We start from the raw sequence: 22,813 nt of genomic DNA, 5'->3' as shown, positions 1-22,813 counted from the left end.
AATTTTAAACTAGTTCAGTATATATCTCAGCTAAATATTGTGTCAGAATATCCTCAGAACTAGGTTTAGGCAAGTATGGGAAACAACGGCCCGAACCCAACCTTCCTTCAAGGAATCTGCCTCCGACTTCAGACGTCATTCGGTGGAGTGGTAGGACAGATGCAGGATCCACCCTGAAAGCTAAATATTTGACCCGCTCTGTTGAAGCAATAAGCTTTTAGTTTTCTTTTGTGTCATTATTTTGTTTAATTTGCCATAATTTGATGAGAATCTTGTAACAAAAGGATAGAGAAGATTTCCCTCCCTAGCACAAGCCATGTTGCTTCAGCTTCAGAAGGGGCCAGCAAGGGAGCCCATTCGTTTATACTTCTTCACCCACAGCCTACTGGTACCTTAATATGATCCTGTCCTTGGCAGGGGCAAATTATGGAGTTTGCCTCACTTTTTTTACCTTTGAAGCCAATTGCTGTGCAGATAAAACTAGGTGGAAGGATTAACGCCTCTCTCCCTGCCTCACATGGCACCAGTTTAGCTTCATGACCACAATTTAGCTTCAGAACGGCTGGAAAGAGCTAATTATAGCTCCCCCCAGCAAAATATCTGCCACTGCAAAAGATACGTTTTGCTGATATGCAAAGTACAGCTATCTGAGTACTTCCTCTAGGCAGAGCTACTCTAAGTAAGTATTTTTAAGACTACGAGTGGGGAAATTCCTGGAGATTTGGGGGTTGAAGTCTGAGAAGGTCAGGGTTTGGGGGAGAAAAGGGACCTCATTGGGGTAGAACGCCATACAGTCCACCCTCCGAAGCAGCCATTTTCTCCAGGGAAACTGATCTTTGTGGCCTGGAGATCAGTTGTAATTCCAGGAGATCTCCAGCCACTACCTGGAGATTGGCAACTGTACTTGTAATGTTAACCACCTGGGAGCATTGTCTATACTTCTGTCTGCAACCTGCACAGATATAGGGAAGAAAAACTTCAACTCAATTTTGGAAAGGAAAGTTGGTTCAAAAATTACTATTTGGAAAGGGATCTGTGCTCCGAGAAGATAAAAGTGAAGAATCATCTATCAAGTGAAGCTGCTGAGGCAAAAAACTGCAGTACTTCACAAAACAATTAGCTGTCATTCTTTTGGGGAAGCAGGACTGTGAAAAGTAGTTAGATAGTGATACTATCTTTGTGTTATGATTGGGGAGGGAGGAAAAAGCCTAATTTCTGGGGGCAAAAGAATCTCAAGTAAATCTTGCCTGTGGGCAGTTCAGATAACTATTTTCAGCTATATGATTTACAAGTGACTGAATTTAACTCTATGAGACGAGTAAATCATGTGTCTGCTTCAACATTATTTTGCTCACTTCATTGTAGTTCAACTTTCTTCAGGATATGATGAGCTATGTTGGAATCTTATCACATTTCCCACCCTCCTTCCAAAGAGCTCAGTGTGGCATACATGTTTCTCTTGTACTTCACTTTATCCTGATAACAGCTCTCTGAGTCAATGGCCCATTTCAAACATTTTACAATACTATATAGTGGGAACTGCCAACTGCATATATCAGGTGTGCATGCTAGCCACAATACTCCTATTATGCATGGTTGCCACATTGTCTGAAAGGGGCAACATATGGGTTTTGTAGCTCTGTTCACAGTACACAAAACCTTGATTTTTCAGGGATCTGATTCACAAAAATCCATGTTGCCTCTTTCAGACTATGTGGTAACTATTGTTGCCAAGTAGGCCCCCTCTCCTGTTTTAAGGCCTGCCATGGACTGTGTTAAAGTTTCCTGCGTTTCTGCTTTACTGCTACACCAAGATTGCCCTGCACGTGTGTGCTCTAATACACGTGTCAGTTTCCTGCCTGCTTGTTGATTACCTTGCTGCTGCAATAGACTGTGTTAGTTTCCTGACACCATGCCTGGATAACTACACAAAGGACTCTCTTCCTGGGCAGCCCTGCCTAGACCTATATCTAGACCCCCAGTGTGTGTTTGGACTTTGTTACAAGTGTGCCCCGTGCCTGCATTGCCATCTGCCATGGACCATGCCTGTTCCCTGCTATGGACTGTGTTTCACGTGCTGTTCCCCCTGCCTCCATGGAAGCCTGCCTCATCTGGGCCCAAGCCACTGCTAACAGCCGGGCGCCTGCCGGGGAAACCTCCAGCAAGCCTGGCTAGGCGCTCCCTGGTCAGTTCCCACCTGGAGCCTCCCGCGGGCCAGTCCCCGAGCTTGCCCTCGCTACCGGGCAACCTGCTAACCAGCCCCCGCCTTGCCCAACCAGCGACCATGTTCTTAGGCAGCCAGAAGACCAAGGGAAGAAGCCTGCTTTGGGAAGCCATTTCGGCGAAGCAGACACACCACGTCCGCAGCAAGAGAACCTCGCCCCGCTCTGCATATCTTAGGAGCCGCCCCGGAGAAGAAGCTAAGTGCCGACCATCCCAAGCACTTAGAGAATGCATCTCAAAAGAAACCTCCGCATTCCAGAGCTGATGACATCAGGACAAGCCCTGTCCGCTGGAACATCCATTCAGCCCACTCGGATTTCCCCCTCCCTCTTTTGTCCCCTCTTCCTAAGTTGTCACTTAACACAATCAGATTCCTAAAGTGGCCCATCCAAGCCATTCAGTAGCCTTTGTTTTAATCTGTGAGAACCACCAAGTACAGCACCAGCCCCAAGGTACGTTTTGGGGTATTTAAGCTGGTCCCTCAGACCGCATGGTGCGTACACCATTCCTGCCCAGACCCCCTTGCTGTCTGTCCGTGGATCCATTGCTGGCATTGGACCACCTCGCTGTCGTGTCTCTGCTCCACTTCAGGATTGTGAGTATTTCCCTCATCATCGTTGGGTACCTGCAAATGCGACCGTCTCTATATTTCCTACTCTGCATTTCCTAGTCCTTGTGTGTTTTCTTGTATGTATGTGCAAGTTCAGGCTTACGCCACACTATTAGTAAATACATGTGTTTATTGAACCTATTTGTAGTCTGCCTCTTTGTCACTAGAGTGTCTGGAATTGGGACCTCCGTAAACATTGGTTAGATCCGCGCTAAGTTTAGTTCCAGACTGTTAAGCTAATTTCCCCATTATAAAAAGCAGTTCTGGTAACACTATGCTTATTGGCAGGGGTCATTTCATGGAAAAAGAGCTGGAGGAACTAATTAGCATAACTCATTAGCATAACTCATTAGCATATGCCACGCCTCTTGCCATCACAGGAAGTGTGTCATTAATATAGCTGATTTGCATATGCCACACCCCTTGACATCACCTATCCTGGCTGTTTTGGACCCAATCTTGGCCATTCAGGGCTGAAATTGGGCCCAAAATGGCAAAAAGGGGCTGAAAATGGCCAAAAGGGGCCCAAAATGGTCAGGATCAGGCCGCTACTGAGCAGGAGAGTGATCCGCCATCTGATAGAGGCCCAATCTGGGCCGTTTCGGCTCCAATCCAGGCCAAAACAGGCCCAAAATGGCCAAGAGTCAGGTGGGCTGGGCCACCTGACATGTGACCTCTTTGGGAAACTGCCGGAACTGCGTTCCTGTGCGTTCCCCCTCGAAATGAGCCCTGCTTATTTGGAAGATCTGTATGCAATTGTCAGCCTTCCATTGCATGTGTGGACTGTGACATCTGAAAAGGGCTAATCTGGCTGGCTCAGACACCAGTGAACTTTGTAGCTAAGTGTCTTAAGACTCCCCAGTCCTCTTTAACTAGTATCTTAACTGGTATACAAGATGGAAAAGACAACCCAAATGAACTTCTTCAAATCACATTCCCTGTGCAGTGCTAAACTTATGGGCTTGATAGTATGGCCCAGAATGATTTCTGTGTTGTTTGAATTACATGGAAATAGCCAAAAATGATTCATAAATCATGATTTACAGACTGCATAAACATATTTTTGTCCCAGTCCAGCTTTTGCTTGTTTGGTTGGTTTTGCTTGAACCTATGGACATTATTGGTGTAGAACATAATGCAAGAAATTTAAATTTATATAATACAGGTTATTTGAGTGATCAGGTTTATAACCCTTTCCTTATTCCTCTGAACCACTATCTACTGCTACGAGAGAGAGTATAGCATCTAACTCTTCCTCACAGGCCTTTCCTACAGAGAAAATAGTGGAAGATGATACATATAATTAGTTGTGCAAAAAGGAAACCTCAGACCTTCAGTATAGAGTTGTGGAAAATTTGACTAGCACCATTCAAATTAGCACTTAAAGCAACTTCAGCGAATGGCTTCCTTTTTTGACATGCTTCAGGACCAAAAAATTATGCCTGTAAACATTATATTAGATTGCATTATTTAAAAAAAATGATATCTGCCATTGCTAAGCAATTTCAAGGTACACTTTAAATACAAATTAATTGCCTTGTTGCACTAGATTAGCTATCCACCTAATTTGCCCTTCTTTTTTAATCAATGGCCAACCAGATACCTCTTGGAAGCTCACATTGGGGAATGATGGGCCCCTCCTAATGTTTGTTCCTGGCATCTGTTAATCTGAAGTCCATTTCCTGTGTATATTAGCAGAAAGCAATCTATGCAATGAGGTCATTGTAGTAATGAAATTTGGATGTTGAATATGTATTTTGTGGGGAAAGTTTTTCAGTTTTGCTTATATTGTTCTGTCAAGGTGTATATTGATGGTGTGATATTAATGATATTAACATTAATGATGTGATAAATAATCTGATTGGTTTCTGCACAGCAGGCTGGTCCTCATATTTCCTTATTCTCATATCCCTACTGTCTGCCATTCACTGATGTATGCCTGTTCATTTGTGGGGGGGAAACATGACCCACATTCTTCAGAATCCCAACTCTCAAGTTCAAAATAAAGCTTCAAGCTCAGGCAACTTTATGTAAAAGAAGCTGATCAACAATCGAATATATTTTGCTCTGTCTTGAGTGGAACATTTTCTTGACATTGGCTTTCAAAAATGTGAACTCTGCTGATGATTTGTTATTCCATACTATGTAATACATAAATAACACATATGTTTTCTTGTGCTTTCAGGATCTTTTTCCTCACCAAAGTAAAAGTCATCCCAAAAGGAGCTTTCTCAGGATTTGACAAAGTTGAAAAAATGTACGTATTTCCATACTCGCTCTGTACATCTGTTTTACACAATGTTTTATTAAAGCTGCCCGTTTCCTTGGCTTAAAGGTTCTTTTCTGTTCTTTCCTAACCCTCCACTTTGCTTTAGCTAAGCGATCAACTCAAGAGTCCCATGGGACCGTGTTAAGAATCTGGAAAACTGGAACAAGGAGAGAGAAACTAGTGTTCCAAAGCAAACCTCCACATTCAGAGGCAGTAACCTTCTGAATGGAAACATCAATGGAGAATAAAAATAAGCTGCAGCAGCCATTTTGTGGCAGTCATTTTGTGGCTGTGTCTTCCATGCTGTGTCAGAATTCCAACGATTCCCACAGGCTTTAAAAGTTTGGAGCCCCTGCTATACAGGATCCCCAGAACAGCACACACAACAGAAATGTCCTGTACAGTTTAGAACTGATGTGTTTTAATTGACATAATTATGCTTCATGTTATGTTGTTTGCTGCCTTGGGATTTTAGGGGCAAGGTGAAGCACAATTTTTAAAATTAATTTAAATAAATAAAAAGAATGTAGGCAATAGAGGGATTAAAAAAAAAACCCAAACCCAAGAACATTCAAATTTGAGCAGAAAATGGCTATGTTCAGGCATACCAAACTGACAGCAGGTACTTTCAGGAGAGCATCCCAAGCATATCTCAAAGACTATAGAAAGTTGTATAGGAGCACTCAGGCTTTCAAATCTCTGTTCAGCTCCTAGGGCAAAATCCTTTGTTCCTTTCCCCTATCCCTTTACTATGAGATAGGCAAGAGGGGGCCAACCTGTAGCTGTGGTTTGTGGCATATCTAGGCAAAATTAGAAATACCTAGGATTGTTATACGGTCTAGGTGTCCAAATTTTGTCTAAATTCTGAGCATGTTACCCAGAGTTTATTCATGTCACTAGCAAGCCTAGATTCTGAGCTGTCATAAAAAAAATAAACTCTAGCGCTTGTAGATGCAGAGATATGAAGGAAGTATTCTACCCAACAGTTTAACAATAAACAACAACTCTGCACTTTGCTTTTGTTGATCTGTCCAATTGAGGGAAGGAGCTATGACTGATGTGTTATATTGCATCTCTCTCAGTCAAGTTTTGCTGCTGTCTAAAAAGAACATTAACTACAAGTCTCCCCCTTACAATAAACACTAATCAAAGATTTGTAAACAATTTTACTCTAAAGTGCTAATAGTGAAAAAGTGCTCAGTGTCTTAAATAAATACCATCAATATTAAATACAATCTTATAAAATATAAATAACATCAATATCATAAGGAAATTATCCAATCAATAGAAAATACCTATCAATAACAGTACAAACTTCTAATCTTTCAATAATCAAGAAACTATGGAGGCTTCTCCCCCACAGATTTCAACATATACTGATGGAGCATTAGCCATTACTGGTTATTACCGGAGTGGGATGACTCGTGAGTAAAGTGGAGATGCTACACCTACTTGATTCATTGTTTGAAAGACTACTACTGAGGATTTCCACCTGTGACAATACTGACTGTACTATGTTACTATTAATTATTGTATGTTTTAATTCCTGATGGCAGCAATCTACCTAGAAGGTGTAAGAGGAAGATTAAAAGAAAAATCTACCCAAGAGAAAGAAAGGGGTCATAGGGCTGTTTTCTCCAGGGGACTAATCTCTGTGGCTTGGACATCAATTGTAATATTGAGAGAACTCCGGGCCCTACCTGCAGTTTGGCAACTGATTACTACTCTCTCTTTTCTACCCCTCCCTGCAATACATGTTGGAAGACTTCATTCCATCTACTGTATTTGTTCATGCTGCAATAGCTTGAGCTCTATTGATTTTAAAACCAAGAAGGTGATGGTGCTTTTGGTTAGTGATGTTAGGCAAACATAATTGTTCAACAATAAGGAGTTCAAAACAGACCTCAGCGCCTGCAGTGTGTGAAATGACAGGCTGCACATTGCATGATGCCTGTGTGTGCTGCATTTACATTAACAATAAGAGGCATCCAGTCCCCCACCCCAGCCAACTTTCAGAACATCTGAAATATTTTGCTTTTTTGCTTGCCTGCTTGCTTGTTTGTTTGCCTTTCTCACTGAGACACAAGATGGAGTACACTGTGTAAGTTAATATGATCATTCTGAACCAGCTGCAGTTTCTGGATCAAGCCCAAGGGAAGCCCAGTGTAGAATGAGTTACAGTAGTCTAATCTGGAGGTGACCATTGCCTGGATCACTGTCATAAGGTCATGGGTCAACAAGTAAGGGACAAGTTGCCAAGACTGTCTTAGGTAGAAAAATGAGGATCAAACAACCACTGCGACCTGTGCCTCCATAGACAGGGAAGCATCCAGGACCACCTCCAGGCCCCTAACTCTCGACACCGGGGTAAGCGGTGCTCCATCGAGAGCAGGGAGCCGGAGTCCCACACCCATGGCCCCCAGACCCACATGCAGGACCTCTATCTTCATGGGATTCAATCTCAGCCGGCTCTGCTTCAACCATCCAGTCTGGCTTTAACCCTTCTGGCTTTAACCCTTCAAAGTACTTCCAGCAGAGAGTCCCGTTTTTGCCACTGTGAAGAGAAAATGACAGCCAGCGGGGAAACCCATGGATCATGCCTTTCCCAGGGTGCAATCTCTCTGAAACTTGGAGGGTCTTCAGAGGACAGTGGGACTATGTCCCCTGCACATTTGGTGGGTATTGGACATTGGGAAGGTCACTTTTATAACCCCTCAAACTAGCTGCCAGCATAGTTTAAAGGGATCTTTAAAGGGCCAGGTAAGTGGGTTTGAGGGGAGGGGGGCTAGATTGGGGGGTTGGGGGGGTTTAACCCCCACGAACAACGAACATGTCCGGGAACAGTTCATGTTCATCCATGTTCGTTGTTCATTGTTCATGGATGGCAACGAATGACGAACAGGGTGTTCGGGGTTTTTTTCCGTTCGTGCCCATATCTAGTTATAACTGAGCAGTGGTTGGAGTGTTATATCTGAAAGACCTTCAAACCCACACTCTACCATGGAAGCTTAATGGGTGACCTAGGATTAGTCCCTCTTTCTCAGACTAATCACCTAACATGGTTGTTGTTAGAAGGCTAAAATAGAGGGAAGAACAATGTTGTATAATAATAATAACATTCGATTTATATACCACCCTTCAGGACAACTTAACACCCACTCAGAGCGGTTTACAAAGTGTGCTATTATTATCCCCACAACAAATACCCTGTGAGGTGGGTGGAACTGAGAGAGCGCCTAGAAGCTGTGACTGACCCAAGGTCACCCAGCTGGCTTCAAGTAGAGGAGTGGGGAATCAAACCCGGTTCTCCAGATTAGAGTCCCATGCTCTTAACCACTACACCAAACTGGCTCTACACCAAACTGCCTTGTAAGTCACTTTGGATCCCATTAAGGAGAAATCAGGATATAAATGTCTAAATAAATAAAACAGTCCTTTGTGTTTTGGATTGGCTTCTGTTATGTGGGCAAAAAACATTGGCTGCCATAATGGTAGGCCAAGGCTCACAAACTACTTTTTCTGAAAATCCTGCCTCCTTGGAGTCTACGGTGGGCTGCCAAACCTACCTTTAGACTATTTACATTTCCTTTAATTACCCAGAAACCACATGTCACCTTTGCATAAGGAGTGAAAGAATACACCCAGTGGGGGGGCCTGTGGTAAACTGACAAGTACTGTAGCAAAAAAGAGTAGAAGTGACTTTCTTTTGAAAAAGCAGCAATGGCATCTCTGTGGGGAAACAGTTTATAACATGGCAGCTATGAAAACAGAGGATGATGAATATGCAAATGAGACCAATCAGCATCTGTGGAGTTCTGCAGATGAGAAGTAGCAATGAAATGTGAAATAGCTCACAAATCAAAAATATCACCCATAAAACATTCATTGGAAATAATCGTGATAATGTAGGGATACAAACTATATAATCAAGTGATATATTTGCATATAAAAAACGAGACCCCTTGTGAGGCATCCTCTCCCCCATCCCTTGCCCTATAGGATCATGTTCAAAAAAGATTAAAGTCAACGGTAGGCTATTTAAAGCAAATGGCTATTAATAATGTGATGCCTCCATGTGGTAAAATGCATTTTGCCTAGAGTATACAAATTAGATACTTCAATACACATACGGCATACTGTGTTTGCACATAGCTGAAATGCTAAAAATTCCCTCAACAGATATATTTGCTGCAGAGATTTAATGAATTAAGAATTTCATGACTATGAGAGGGAAGAATAGCTACAGAGAGGCTCTTAAGGACACATGTGCAGAGCCTAGCTACAGAAAACAGAGTTGGGTGGAAAGTTTTATTGCACTGAATTTTGCAATGGAACGTGTATTTTTCTTAGCTGGGAAAAGATCATCATGACTAATCCTTTCACTGTGGGGTTAAAAAATATCAAGTGAAAAGCTAGCTCAATAAGTAAAGATGTTCTGTTCCAGCCTACCCTGCCCCCATACTAGTTTTCTACTTTTTTTTTAACTTAGGGGAACATTAAAAACTTTGTCCCCCATTTGCAGTCTGAACAAGTGCATCATTCTACCACTTCATTTGACTACTACGAGGCCTGATTCTGTTCACATGCCTATCTCCTGCACACTTTTAACACACTACAAGACACACATGCTTCCTTATCTTGCAGGTGCCAGTTTTTATTTATTTTACTGAAATAAGGTGGTTCTTAGGCTGAAAAACTGGTGGGAAAATTGGTGTGTGTCCATTACCCCCTTTATTTCCACCCTATCCACTAGGGAAAGCCTCTGTTTTCTTGTACCTGTCTTGGTAAATTGCTGCGTGTATTTTGCCATGTGGAGTGTCGTTTATAAAGTTTGTTGGTAAAGTTGTCATTCTTTAGGGTACACCCTCCCCAAATGTCTCACTCCTCCATCTCTGAATGGGCTACAGATTCATCATGTCTTGAAGACTACATGGCTGTTGATTCATTTGCTCAAACATTTAAAGGCCCCATGCTGTACACAGCTGGCCATTATACGCACTGCAGATACTGAGGTATATTTTGAACTGCAATAGCATATTGTCAGATAATTTTATTTTTCTAATATATCTTTAAGAAGAGAACAGTCACCATTTTGGCTTCTAAATTAGTAGAGAACAGGATACTGCATAGTAAATTATTACAGCATGCAATAGACAGAATAGTCTATTAACAGTGCAATCCTATGCAGTTACTCCTGTCTAAGCTCATTAAAATCAATGGCCTTAGACTAGAGTAACTCTGCATAGGATTGCAGTGTAAGATGACTAAGCAGGGGAAACAATGATGATGATACCAGATACGTATCTGAAGAAGAGAGTTGTAGCTCACGAAAGCTCATACCCTACCACTATTTTTGTTAGACTTATAGGTGCTACTAGATTCTTGCTTAGTTCCAAGGATGTTACTGTGAGGGAAGGCTGTTGCTTTCGTGCCACACTTATAAACTTTCCAGGAGAATTATATTGGCCACTATGGGAAACAGGTTGCTGGATTAGATGGTTGGTTCCACATTCTGATCTTCTTGTGTTCTTATACCGTTCAGCAGTGGGGGCAACAGAGCTCAAGTAATGATTTTGGATGTGGTAGGAGGGAGATTTTAAGTATATTTTTTGTATCTGAGCAATATTGGAAAATATAAAGGAAGTGATGTCCAGCAAAGCCTTTCTGTTTCTACTCAAACTGTAGCTTAAGTGCTAAAAGATTTACAGGCCATCCAGTAAATCCAATATATCTATGTTTTCCTCTAAAAACATTACAATGTTTAAATTTTGATTTAGCAATCAATTTCACTTTTATTTTCACTTGACTTATTTTAGTTGCTTTGAGGGAGGCTAGAAATATCTAAACAGCCCAAAGATCCACCTCCTCCCAATCTAGAAACCTGTCTCCCCCCTTCTGGAAAACAAAATCAATAAACTGGCTCAGATTATAATACTGAGATTCATTCACACAGAGGTTTAACATTTAGAGACAGAGGGGCAATTACTGAACCCTCACAGATGAGAACACTAGTGTTTACAAATACCCTCTAACAACAAATTTAAATGGCATTCACCAAAGGTGACTGATTTACAAGAGGAAAGTATCAGAAAACAGGAACTGACAATTCCAATATGAATTCTATACCTCTTTTGTGATAATTGTCACTCAATGGAAACTTACCTTAAAAGTTCTTGAGGGCTGTAATAGAATTGAAGGGAGGACTACGCTCTTCACTTTATACTATTCTTTCTTACACTGTTTTAAGAAGTCATTGTGGTAGAACTTTATAACTTTGGTTCAGCTGGGCAAACAATGTGAATTCATAAATGCCCTCATGAGTACCATGCCTCAAATATTGAAATGCACAGTGAAGCACATATCGATGATGTGGTCTCACATACTCAAGGGTGTACTTTCAAGGAGCAACGATTTGTGTGTTATACTCTTCATTTACATTACTCAAGATTATGCATAACTCTCTCTCTGTCTTGAGGCCAATAAGCATACTGCTGAATTTTCATGACTCTGAAATATGCATTTTCTCTGAGGCAGTAGAGAACGACCTTTTACACTTTTTTCCCCATAAAAAATATTTTGTACATTGCAGCAGCGAAAAAACCCTCTCCATCATTAACACCAGAGATAGTACAGAGTAGTCAACTGGAAGCCAATGGGCCAGATTGGTGTCTATTTTAACTGTATACCAGTAGCCCTAGTAAATCTAGAGAAGTTTGCACTGTCATTGCCCACTGATCAGAATCCACTGTCCAAGAACTTTGGCCACCTCCTCTTTTTGACAACAACAGTTTTTCAAGAAGAATTTTGATTCAGATTCTCAGGCACTCAACAATCGGTTGGTTGGAGGCAGGAAAACTGTCCCAATGCCGGTAGACAACTATCATTTTAGTTTTTCTAGAGTTCAGATCTGGCACATGCTGTTACTCTCAGAATATTTATGGAACTAGGACCAAGGGAATTTAGGTTGAAATCCCTACTCTGCAATGAAACAGAATGATCTTAGGCCTGTCTCTCCTGCTCAGTTTAACCTACTTCACTGGATTGTTGCAAAGATATAATGGAAATTGGAAAGCCATGCCAGCTAGGTTGGGTCCAAGCTCTTTGGAGAAATAATACATAGATGCAACATCGTTGCTGTGTCATCAGCTCATTGTTAAAACTGAGCCTAGTCTTCTATCTGGTAAGTATCAACAACGTCAGTCCTTGCCAAGAATGAATTGCCCTGCCCCCAAATTTGACCATGGGCAAAAATAACTGTTGCTTTCTCGGGGAGCGTTGGTGGTAATTTTCTGCCTTAATGAAGCTGGAGCAATACAGGGCTGTGGGTTTTTACTTGGTTTTTTTCTCTCTCTCTTCCATCTCTCTTCTGTTCAGCAAATCAAGCACCTGGTAGTCTGTTTTCTTCTCTCCAAGGCTATCAGTGGGAGAGACCTTGACCATTGTGCTACTAGTACCGTTCCTTGCAGAAATAACAAAATGGAGCTGATATTTTTGTTGTTGCTGCCAATAACTCACAGCTGCTTCAAGAGAAGAGCTTTCCTGATGCTTGTTTCAAAACTTTTGAAATCAACAGAACAAAAAACATTGTTCATAAATGGAGCCTATCAATTTAACCAAGATACCAAAGCTTCTGAGCCCAAGAATTGCCCTCCGGCCTTTCAAAGTCACACTGCCATGGTTGCCCTTTTTCAACCGGGAAAATTTTGAGTAGTCCAATCACTTACTGAGAGTGAGGAGAGGCAGTCCCCTTAGGCAATTGGCCCACTGGGACTTTTACTGGTGGCCCTAGTGGCCCATCTGCTTCTGCATCTGTTTGTACATCAGGATGTTCACAGTTGTCTGTAGCACTTTTTGCTAAGATAGGACTGAATTTTGAAAGTTGTCTGATTCAGGGCAAGTATTCAGATTTCAGTTTCATTTCTTCCCTGTGACAAAAAAATCTATTTATGCACCAGTTTATATTCCAAAATTCCTGATTAAAATTAACTCTTTTTTTCAATTTTTCTTTGTATCAGCGTGACAGAAAATGATCTAAAAATGCCATGTAATGAATATAAGAATGATGTATACATAGAAAGGGTGTTTAAAAAAAAAGATCAATGACAGCAGCACAAACCAAAACTGATGGCAATGATAACAGAAATATTTTAAACACCCACATGGCCATATGAACTCATTCACCAACTGAATTTGTTAAAGAGGGCCATGAGGTTTTTCCCCCCTTTCTAAAGGGTTTTACAGTTCTGGTCTTATTTACATTTATAGCAACTCTCAGATTTGGGCTAGTGCAAGGAATTGTCTAGGGAGACTCCAATACTATTCATGACTGAGCAGGAGTTTGAACTTGGAAATCTCAAGGACAAATATAGCACTTGCTGAAATATAACTCATAATATAACACTGGCCTCGTAAGGGAACATCATATTACAACCAGGCTGTGGTTGTTGGTGGCCTTTCTCCAGGGATAAAGTGGGTAAGTGTGTTGGTCTGCAGTAGTAGAGCAAGATCTGAGTCCAGTGGCACCTTAAAGACCAACAGGAAATACAGGGTATAAGCTTGCAGACATCTGCTGAAGGGAGTTTTTACTCGTGAAAGCTTATACTATGAAAATCTTGTTGGTCTTAAGATGCTTCGGGATTCAAATCTTTCTCCAGGGAAGGTCTCACCTGATGGTTAGGCTTATCCAAGCTAGAGCTGTTAAGGTTATTCAAGGTTAAGAATCCAGGTAGAAGTTGGAAACTGGACAAGTGTTGGAAAAGAGAATGGAATATCATGCACACATTCCAATTCAAGAAATAATTTTAGGAAGCTTTTTAGTTGAACCAAAATTAAAGAGGAGTGCAACAGAGCAAAATTCTGGTACAATAGAGGAAGAGAATGGGGGGAATCTATTTCCAATAGAAGTGTACAGAAATCATTTGCTTACGTGGGACTTATATATCATGTTTCCACAGGACGCAATGTTGACCACTAGTTTAGATGGTTATAAAAGGGGTTTGGACAAATTCATGGAGGAAACATCAAGCAGTAGATATTGGTGATCATGGCTTAATGGAAATTCCATGTTTGGATGCAGTGTACCTTTGAATAGCAGTTGTTGAGGGAAGCAGCAATAGAAGGCTTTGGCCTCTGTGTCCATTCTGTAGGTCTTTCAGGGTACCTTAGACAAGAATGCTGAGTTAGATGGACAATTGGTCTGATTCAGCAGGGCTTTTTTTTTTTACATTCTTAGACACTATTGTGTAGGCTAGGTTTGGCAGAGAATTCCTCATCCCCCAGACCCATTCTTCCATCCTCTAGAAATCAAGGAGCAAGGGAAAAAATGACCTCCATGACGTATGAATTTCCCCTATACTCTGTGGGCTTTACCATAGAGATTAGGGGAAATTCCTAGAGCATCAACCAGAAGTGACATTGCCTCCTCCTCAAACTCCACCCTTCTCAGGCCCTGCCCCCCCAATTCTGTCATTCACCTTGGCAGTTCTAAGAGCCATACTATTTGGTGTGTTGGGGGGGTTACCCTGTCATTTCTCGCCTTGTGACCGTGGCATATGATTCAAAGGGACAGGGTTTGCTTCATTTCCACTATGACCTGACCTGCAGCCCATTAACTTATTCCAAAGAACTGTGAGAGGAGCCTACTACTGTCTCCCTAACCTTGTCCTAGGTTGAGTTTCTTGGTGGCACCAAGAAACTGGCCTTTCTATATATAGATGCCATTTTCAGCACTACTAACCTATGCCCAGGTATAACAAATGAAAAGAACATTCTTCTAAAAGCCTAACATACTTTTCTCCTGTCTATCATGTTCATCAGCATGCTACTATTATTTGGATATGTTTTTTACTTTCCACAATTAACAAAAAAATCCCTTTTGTGCATGTTTTTTTAAAAAAAAACATCTTTAGTCCCTGAGAGGAAAATTATTCAGTTGTCCACTTCTTCTTCTCTGATGTGTTGTTGCCTTTTTACAAAATCCATAGTATTTGTTCTGAAGCTGACCTTGTCTAATCATATTGATTATGAACAGCTGAAAACTAATTGGGAGACAAGTTGCTATGGTAATTTCTGGGTCATGCACCAAAAGAGACAATGCTGGGTATTTTTAAAGCTACTTATGGAAGTTGGCTAGAAATATGTGGAGGCTTTAGAAATTAAGAAATAATTCATTCAAATTAATTCTGAATTTCCACCTAGAATGTGATATGCAATGGGGGAGCCCCCCCCCACTGCTGCCCCTGTTTTGTTGCTTTCATTTTCCAACTTTCTGAATTCCATGCAACTTTTGGATGAATGCATTAAAAAATTAATTTACCCACAAGAGACTTTTGGGTAAAACTTTCCTCCTTCCTCCCTGGTGTTTCATTCGGGACTGAGTGGCTGTACATTTCCACTTAATAGTCAAAGGCTTGAAGAGCCACAAATTCTAATCCCTTGTGGGTGGTGTGGGTGGATGGGCTATAAATAAATGATCCATGAGACAGAAACGATTGTGATTTCATTGCTCCTGCTTGTGCTGCAGTGGGAAGATGATGGGTTTATATTGACTTGAGGGGGGGAGGTCTAACTACAGTGAGATTTCCAAGACACGACTCTTTCAAGCCAGGACTGGAATCAGCAACAATGGTGGGCTGCATGAGGACTGCAACTAGAAATACTTCAGTGAAGACCTATTTCTTACTGCAGTGATTTATAACGTTTGTTAATGTTTTCGTAATACAATACCTTACCTTCCCTTGGTCAATTTTGTGAGTTCATTTAGCATGTAGAACCCCTCCTCCCAAAATATGGTTTAAAAGAAACAATCACTGATATACGCAGGGCTTTTTTTCAGCTGGAACGCAGTGGAACGGAGTTCCGGAACCTCTTGAAAATGGTCACGTGGCTGGTGGCCCCGCCCCCTGAACTCCAGACAGAGGGGAGTTTAGATTGCCCTCCGTGCTGCTCGGTGGCACAGAGGGCAATCTAAACTCCCCTCTGTCTGGAGATCAGGGGGCGGGGCCACCAGCCATGTGACCATTTTCTCTGAGGGCAACCCACTGAGTTCCACCACCTCTTTTCCCAGAAAAAAAGCTCTGAATATACGTATTCATATGGAATGGAGGTCATGAGCTCTTTTTTTCCTAAAGCTCACACAATATGGTTAAGTGGTTAGGCTGTGAGTCAGCAGCACTCCGCTAGTTCAAATCCCACTACTGCCATGAGCTCAGAAGGTGGCCTTGGGTAAGCCTCTCAGCCCCAGCCCCTTAGCCATATTGTGGAGATAATAACAACACTGACTTTCTGAGTAGGGCATTATTCTGTCTAGAAGAGTAGTATATACACAAAGTTGTTGTTGATCCAGAGGAGTTAGCCGTGTTAGTCTGTAGTAGCAAACTCAAAAAGAGTCCAGTAGCACCTTTAAGACTAACCAATTTTATTTTATTGTAGCATAAGCTTTTGAGAATCAAGTTCTCTTCATCAGATCGGATCAGGCATCTGATGAAGAGAACTTGATTCTCGAAAGCTTATGCTACAATAAAATAAAATTGGTTAGTCTTAAAGGTGCTACTGGACTCTTTTTGAAAGTTGTTGTTGTTGTTGTTATTGTTATTGTTATATTCATCCAAGAGTTCTTAAGGAACTCAGATATACAATATTTCATATTTGAAATATATACTTATCACAAAGTTTAGTGATAAAGGAATATCACATCATTTTTTTTAAAAAAGATCAGGGATGAGAAGGATTTTCACTTTTCATCCTTTGCTGCCAGTGAAAAGATTGCCAGTGAACAGTTTCTTTGTCTTTTATATTGTCATAATCAAAGTTTTGGGATACCATGATACAGCATGTATGCTGTAACAAATGTCAAAATCAATTCTTGTCCCTTCCTGGAAAGCCTTTGGAACATTGGTTGAGTCATGACCTTAATTAGTTGAATCACCAAAGCCACCATCTGAATATGGACTAGAACATGCCAAATAAGTCAGCACAGGTAACTGCCATTTTACACTGTATTGTGCTTAGGATCCCATTCCCCCAGTGGGGGTGAGGGATCCCCCGCTTTCACCCTCTGCCCCCTGCCACAACTTGCCTGGCCAGCAGGTGGGGAAGGTGCGGGAATGGACCTCCCAGGCATGCTCCGTGGGCGGTGCGATGACATCACTCCTGGGTGTGATATCATCATGTTGCCCCAAGGCCGCTCCTGCTTTTGCTGCGGATTGATTTTGGCTCCAAACAAGCCTGTTTTGGCCCATTTGGGGCCAAAATCAGCCTACGGCAAAGTGCACATGTGCAAGAAAGAACATGGGAAGGCCAGAAAGGTAAGCACCAGGTCCCCCGCCACCCACCAAGAGGCTAAGGGGCCTGGTAACCCTAATTGTGCTAAAGTGCTAGTGAGGTCTTAGTAATGAGGAAAGAGGTAGTGAAGCCTTTGATAAAGATTGACTGAGCAAGTCTGATGTCATAGAAAAGCTGAACAGCAAAAGGCCTCTGCTGTCATTGGATAAACGACTCTGATGTGGGTGGAAGGAAATGAAAAATGGAGGCTGGAATCAGAGAACGCCAAGGAATGAGGGACAGTGAATGCAGTGGGGCTTAAGAAAGGAGATGATAAAGTTCTGGGTGTAAAATTTAGGTCATGTGTGTGGGAAAAACTAATCTAAATATACACAAATCAGCTGATATTCAAATCAGCATTCAGAAGAAGCTTAGAAACCCATTGAATATCACAGTTTCCCCCCTGCTTGCAACAGTGTCCTCACCTCCCCACCCTTTGTAAACAACTCTCTTCTTCTGTTATGTTGTAAGCTAAAGATAATTACTTGAAACCAAGCATGGTTTGGGAAAAAAATCGCTTTAAGAGGGGTTTGTATTCAAAGAGGTAGGAACCATTCGCTTATTCAGCTGGGGTAAATTGCAGGAGACAGCTCATAAACTTGAAGATACGTTTTTTTATAGGAGATAGGTTGGAGGGTTTTTTTTAGTTTTGCTTAATTTACCATTTTAGTTTTTTAAAAAATCCTTGAAATATACTGTGTTGCTGTAAAGCACCTGCTGTTCCCAGCTTCATCATAATGTGTAATGTAGGGGAATTAGCAATAGAACTTCCTCTTAATGGCGTTTCTTGGTGTGAGTGGGTAATTTATATACCTTTTTTTTGTATTTTCCACCCTCTATGTTTTTATAAGGTTAGTTAAAGTATGCATCTCCTCTTTCTTCTTTGCCAGAAAAAAATGTTACCAGCTCTCCTTGCTCTGAGATCTCAGCAGGCTGTTATATGTTATATATATGGGTGGGGGAAGTAATGCTAATATTACTACTAGTGTTTTCTGTTTATACCAGCAATGTGTTAGGTTCTTGGGAGGGAAGGCGGCATAGTATAGCCCAGTCTCATCAAATCTCGGAAGCTATGCAGGGTCAGTACTTGGATGGGCGACCACCAAGGAAGACTCTGCAGAGGAAGGCTCTGGCAAACCAGCTCTGCTTCTCACTTGCCTTGAAAGTCCTTTGCTGGGATCACCATTACTCAGTTGTTACAGCACGTATTCATGCACACATGTTTTAAATGCTTAGGTGCTGTACAGAATAGATCTGCTGCCAGAATAAGGAAAACTGTAATTTGAATGGAATACTTCTACTCTGCCACTTCCAAATCCTGCTATGAAAGATCAGCTATCTCACCAGCAAATGGTGATTACTGAAGTGTGTTTGTAACATGCCATCAAGTCGCTTCCAACTTACGCTGAACCTATGAACAGGGCCGGTGCGCCCATTGAGGCCAGGTAGGTGGTGGCCTCAGGGCACGAGGGCACCGGAGAGGCACTGGAGGGGATTTCGGGGGTGGAGGTGCGCTCCGCGGAGCTGGCATGGCTGGGCCGCAGCTGCTGCAGCCAGCCAACCCCATGCTGCCGCCGCCGTGGCCACATGCCCCCAGCCAGGCACAGCAGCCATGAGCCTCTGCCAGGGCAGCGTGCGGAGTGTGGAGCAGCCTCCACCCGCCACCCCAGCCATCTGCCAGCCAATGCCCCCAGCTTGCGCCACGTGATGACATCATCGTGTGATGACATCATCACGTAGTCTGTGTCACGCGCGCTGCACACGCACGTGTGGGAGGGGTTGCCGCAGGTGCCAGAAACCCTGGCACCGGCAGTGCCTATGAATTAATGACCTCCAAACATCCTCTCATTAATAGCCTTGCTCCAATCTTGCAAACTGGAGGCTGTGGCTTCCTTGATTGAGTCAAGCCATCTCATTTTGGCTCTTCCTCTTTTTCTATTGCCTTCCACTTTTCCTAGCATTATTGTCTTTTCCAGTGAGTCTTGTTTTCTCTTGATGTGACCGAAGTACGACAGCCTCCATTTTGTTATTTTAGCTTCTAGAGAGATTTCAGGCTTGATTTGATGTCAGACCCACTGAATTGTCTTTTGGGCCATCGGTGGTATCCGTAAGATTCTCCTCTAGCCCCACATTTCTAATTAATCAACTTTCTTCCTGTCAGTTACTGTGGTATAAATATATAAATCCCTAGTTAAAGGTCACTAGGGATCGCGTCTGGTTAAAGATGAGGGGAGGGCCCATAGCATAGAGGTAGAACATGTGCCCCGCATTCCTATGTTCCTGGCTCAGGCAGTCCTCACATCTCAAGCTGAAAGGATCAGAAGTGGCAGGGATGGGAAAGTCCCTTGCTGCACCCCTTAAAGACCAAAACCAGCAACAGCTGATCATACTCAGTAAGATGAGGCAGTGGTCTGACTCAGTAGAAGGTAGCTGTATAAGTCCATTAACTGAGCACCTGCCTTTTAACTAGGGTTGCCAGCAACCTGGAGAAAAATGTCTTGTTCCTTTAACAGAAGAAACGGGCCAGTTGTGTGGAAATGAGCAGTTGAAGCTTTTCATGGCACAAAGATAATTAACATCATCTGCTAAACATCTTCCCATTCAACCTCTGTTCAAGCGGTGGGACTTTTTTTCTCCAAGTTGTTGGCAACTCTACTTTTAACTAGTTAGTTGATTAAATTTAAATACAATGGCATATTACCAAAACTTTGAACTAGGTTTCTTTTTTGTGATACTGAAGTAAGTCCGAGATAACTTAACACATAGTACACCCAAACTATTGTGCTTCCCATGTGCAGCATAATGAATTAGGAATGAGGTAGTAGACTGAACCACTTCAGAGCATGGCAAAGATACTTTTTCGGAATGTTCATCCATGCAAAAAGAGGTCCCTGCAAACAGAAACAAGCACATCAGAGAAAGCAGTTATAGGCCACCTTTTCTTACTATGCTAGTTTCCTGTTCACATGCTGTTTTTTGACATTGGAAAGCATTAAAAAAAAGTGTTCCTCCAACTGCAGTCCAATGTTGTCCAGTTCACTCTACTTCCTCCTTGTTCTAAATGTATAAATAAACATGGATCTCACATGCAGAAGAATGAGATGGCAGAATAACCTACTCAGGTATTTATTGACTTTATTTATACTCACCTTCTCTTTAATGGAGACCCAAAGCACCTTGCATCGTTCTTCTCTCCACTTTATCCTCACAACAATCTTGTGAGGTAAGTTAAGCTGGCAGTGTGTGACTGGCCCAAAGTCAATCAGCCAGCTTCTGTGGCAGACGAGATTTGAACCTGGGTCTTCCAGAGTCTAGTCTGACACTCTAACCACTACACCATGCAGGCTCTCACCACTTCAATATATTGTTGAAGGCTTTCATGGCCGGAGAACGTTAGTTGTTGTAGATTTTCTGGGCTGTATGGCCGTGGTCTTGGCATTGTAGTTCCTGACGTTTCACCAGCAGCTGTGACTGGCATCTTCAGAGGTGTAGCACCAAAAGACTCTACATCTTACAACAGCCCTGCAGATAGGATTAGCATATCAACCACCAATCCATATGCAAAAGAACCTCCTCTGGATACAGTGAAGCTTCCCCCCATTAGCATTCCCTGCCCTGGGACACTATTATAGGATGACTCGGCCCAAACCCACCTTCCTGAGTAGATATAAATTACCTACTAACATCTTCTCCACACATTGACACTGAGAGATCTCTGTCTTTTGGTGTTACACCTCTGACAATGCCAGTTACAGCTGCTGGCGAAACGTCAGGAACTACAATGCCAAGACGATTCGGTTTCGTTTTCCCGGCCATGTCGGACGCTCCTCTCCACAGGTCCGGGAGGAAGCACCCGAGCAGCCTGACCGAGCGGTTGACCTGCGAGGGTTAACCCCCAGGACTCCCAGTGACGGGGTCAGGATCCGGAGCGCGCTGGGAAGAGCCCCCTGAAGTCGATGCAGGGGGTAAATTGCCCGTTTGCTCCTACAGAGGCCGGCAGACTTGCGCAGCAAATCGCGTGCTGCCGGGCCATGGAGAACGGCAAAAAGCAGATTTAAGGTGAAAACCTGTAAGTAGCGAATCCCTTCTGTCATTTCAAGCATATGCGAAGGATTGGTGGGAGTTGAAGCTAAGAAGGTTCGGATATCTTCCCCTTCATTGAGTCTTGGAATTTAGTTGGCGGATTCCCCCCCCCCCTGCCCTAAGATGGCGACGAAAAAGCAGAGCCCTGCTATGGGCAAATCTGTTTCGGCTGCCTTGCAGGGGAAAGGAGAGTCTCTTGAAGAGCTGAATGAAATCGGTCAAAGGGTTGGCTCAATTGAGAGTGAAGTGAAAACCATTAAGGAAGCAGCCTTGGGGGCACAGCAGTCTGCTCGGGAAAACGCAGAACTCATGAAGGCAACAAACAAAGAAGTAAAGCTTTTGGAGAATCAACTGATAGGGCTACAAGTGGATCGTGCTCAGACGGTATTGTGTCTCCAGAATGTGAAGGAGGAGGAAAGTGAAAATTTAAAGGGACACCATCTTATATAATTCGTACAATGTGGATTTGGACTTTCTGGGTAACAACGTTAAGATATTGAAGGACGTTCCATTTTTAGCTCGGAAAAGATTTAAATATAAAAGGTTTGCAGCTCTTCTGAGGAAGCATGAAATAAAATACAAATGGTTATTTCCGGAAGGTATCTGGTTTAGTTATAAAGACCAAGCCTACAAGATAATATCGGAAGCACAGCTAAGGGACTTTGTGTCTAATCATCAAGAGTTCCAACAAGAAGAGGACTTAGAAGCTGAAGGGGGGGGAGGGAGCGAGCACAGCTACTGCAGCTGTTCAGAGAGAGCTGCGGCCGAGACGCAGGGGGGGAAAGAAGACCTGATCCTGATTGTAGTTTGTATTTTATAAGATCTACCAATCTAATAGCATATTATAAAGTTTTAACTTTAAACAATTGTAGTATGAAGGGAAAGCAATACCTGTAGATGTAGTGTGTGTGTTTTTATATGTTGTTTTTTCCCTTTCCCCCTGTTCCCATTTTTCCCTTTATGTAGTGTTAGTAATTAAAAATAAAATTTATTAAAAAGGAACTACAATGCCAAGACCACGGTCATACAGCCCATAAAATCTATAACAACTAATCTCACCACTTCATTAGTATGAAGTGATTGGTCTGCACATTCCTTGGCATAGAAACTCCCTGTAAAGAGAAAGTATGAAGAATTTTTATACCTTCTTTTTGCTTGATGTGCTGGTTTTCCAACAGGGGGAAGCATTCCAAAATGGTATTCTTCATTATCCTACACTTTCAAATGCTGTAATCTATTCTACTGGCTCAGTGCCTCCTAATTCTGTTGTGTGTGTAAACCAGGGGCCTAACATACAGTAACACTTT

General features: G+C 42.4%; 1 protein-coding gene across 1 annotated transcript in view; it reads left to right on the top strand.

Moving 5' to 3' along the window:
- The window catches only part of FSHR (follicle stimulating hormone receptor), a 156,170-nt gene that overhangs the window by 57,702 nt on the left and 75,655 nt on the right, over positions 1 to 22,813 (top strand). Inside the window, exon 2 of the mRNA XM_054982763.1 lies at positions 5,019 to 5,090. Within this exon, the coding sequence (XP_054838738.1) occupies positions 5,019 to 5,090 (72 nt within the window). The remainder of the gene's footprint in view (positions 1 to 5,018; positions 5,091 to 22,813) is intronic.

This window comes from Eublepharis macularius, chromosome 1 (genome assembly GCF_028583425.1).
Source record: "Eublepharis macularius isolate TG4126 chromosome 1, MPM_Emac_v1.0, whole genome shotgun sequence".
NCBI classification, from domain to species: domain Eukaryota; kingdom Metazoa; phylum Chordata; class Lepidosauria; order Squamata; family Eublepharidae; genus Eublepharis; species Eublepharis macularius.
Note: the sequence above shows the minus strand (reverse complement) of the source record. Positions and strands in the feature narration are given on the sequence as shown.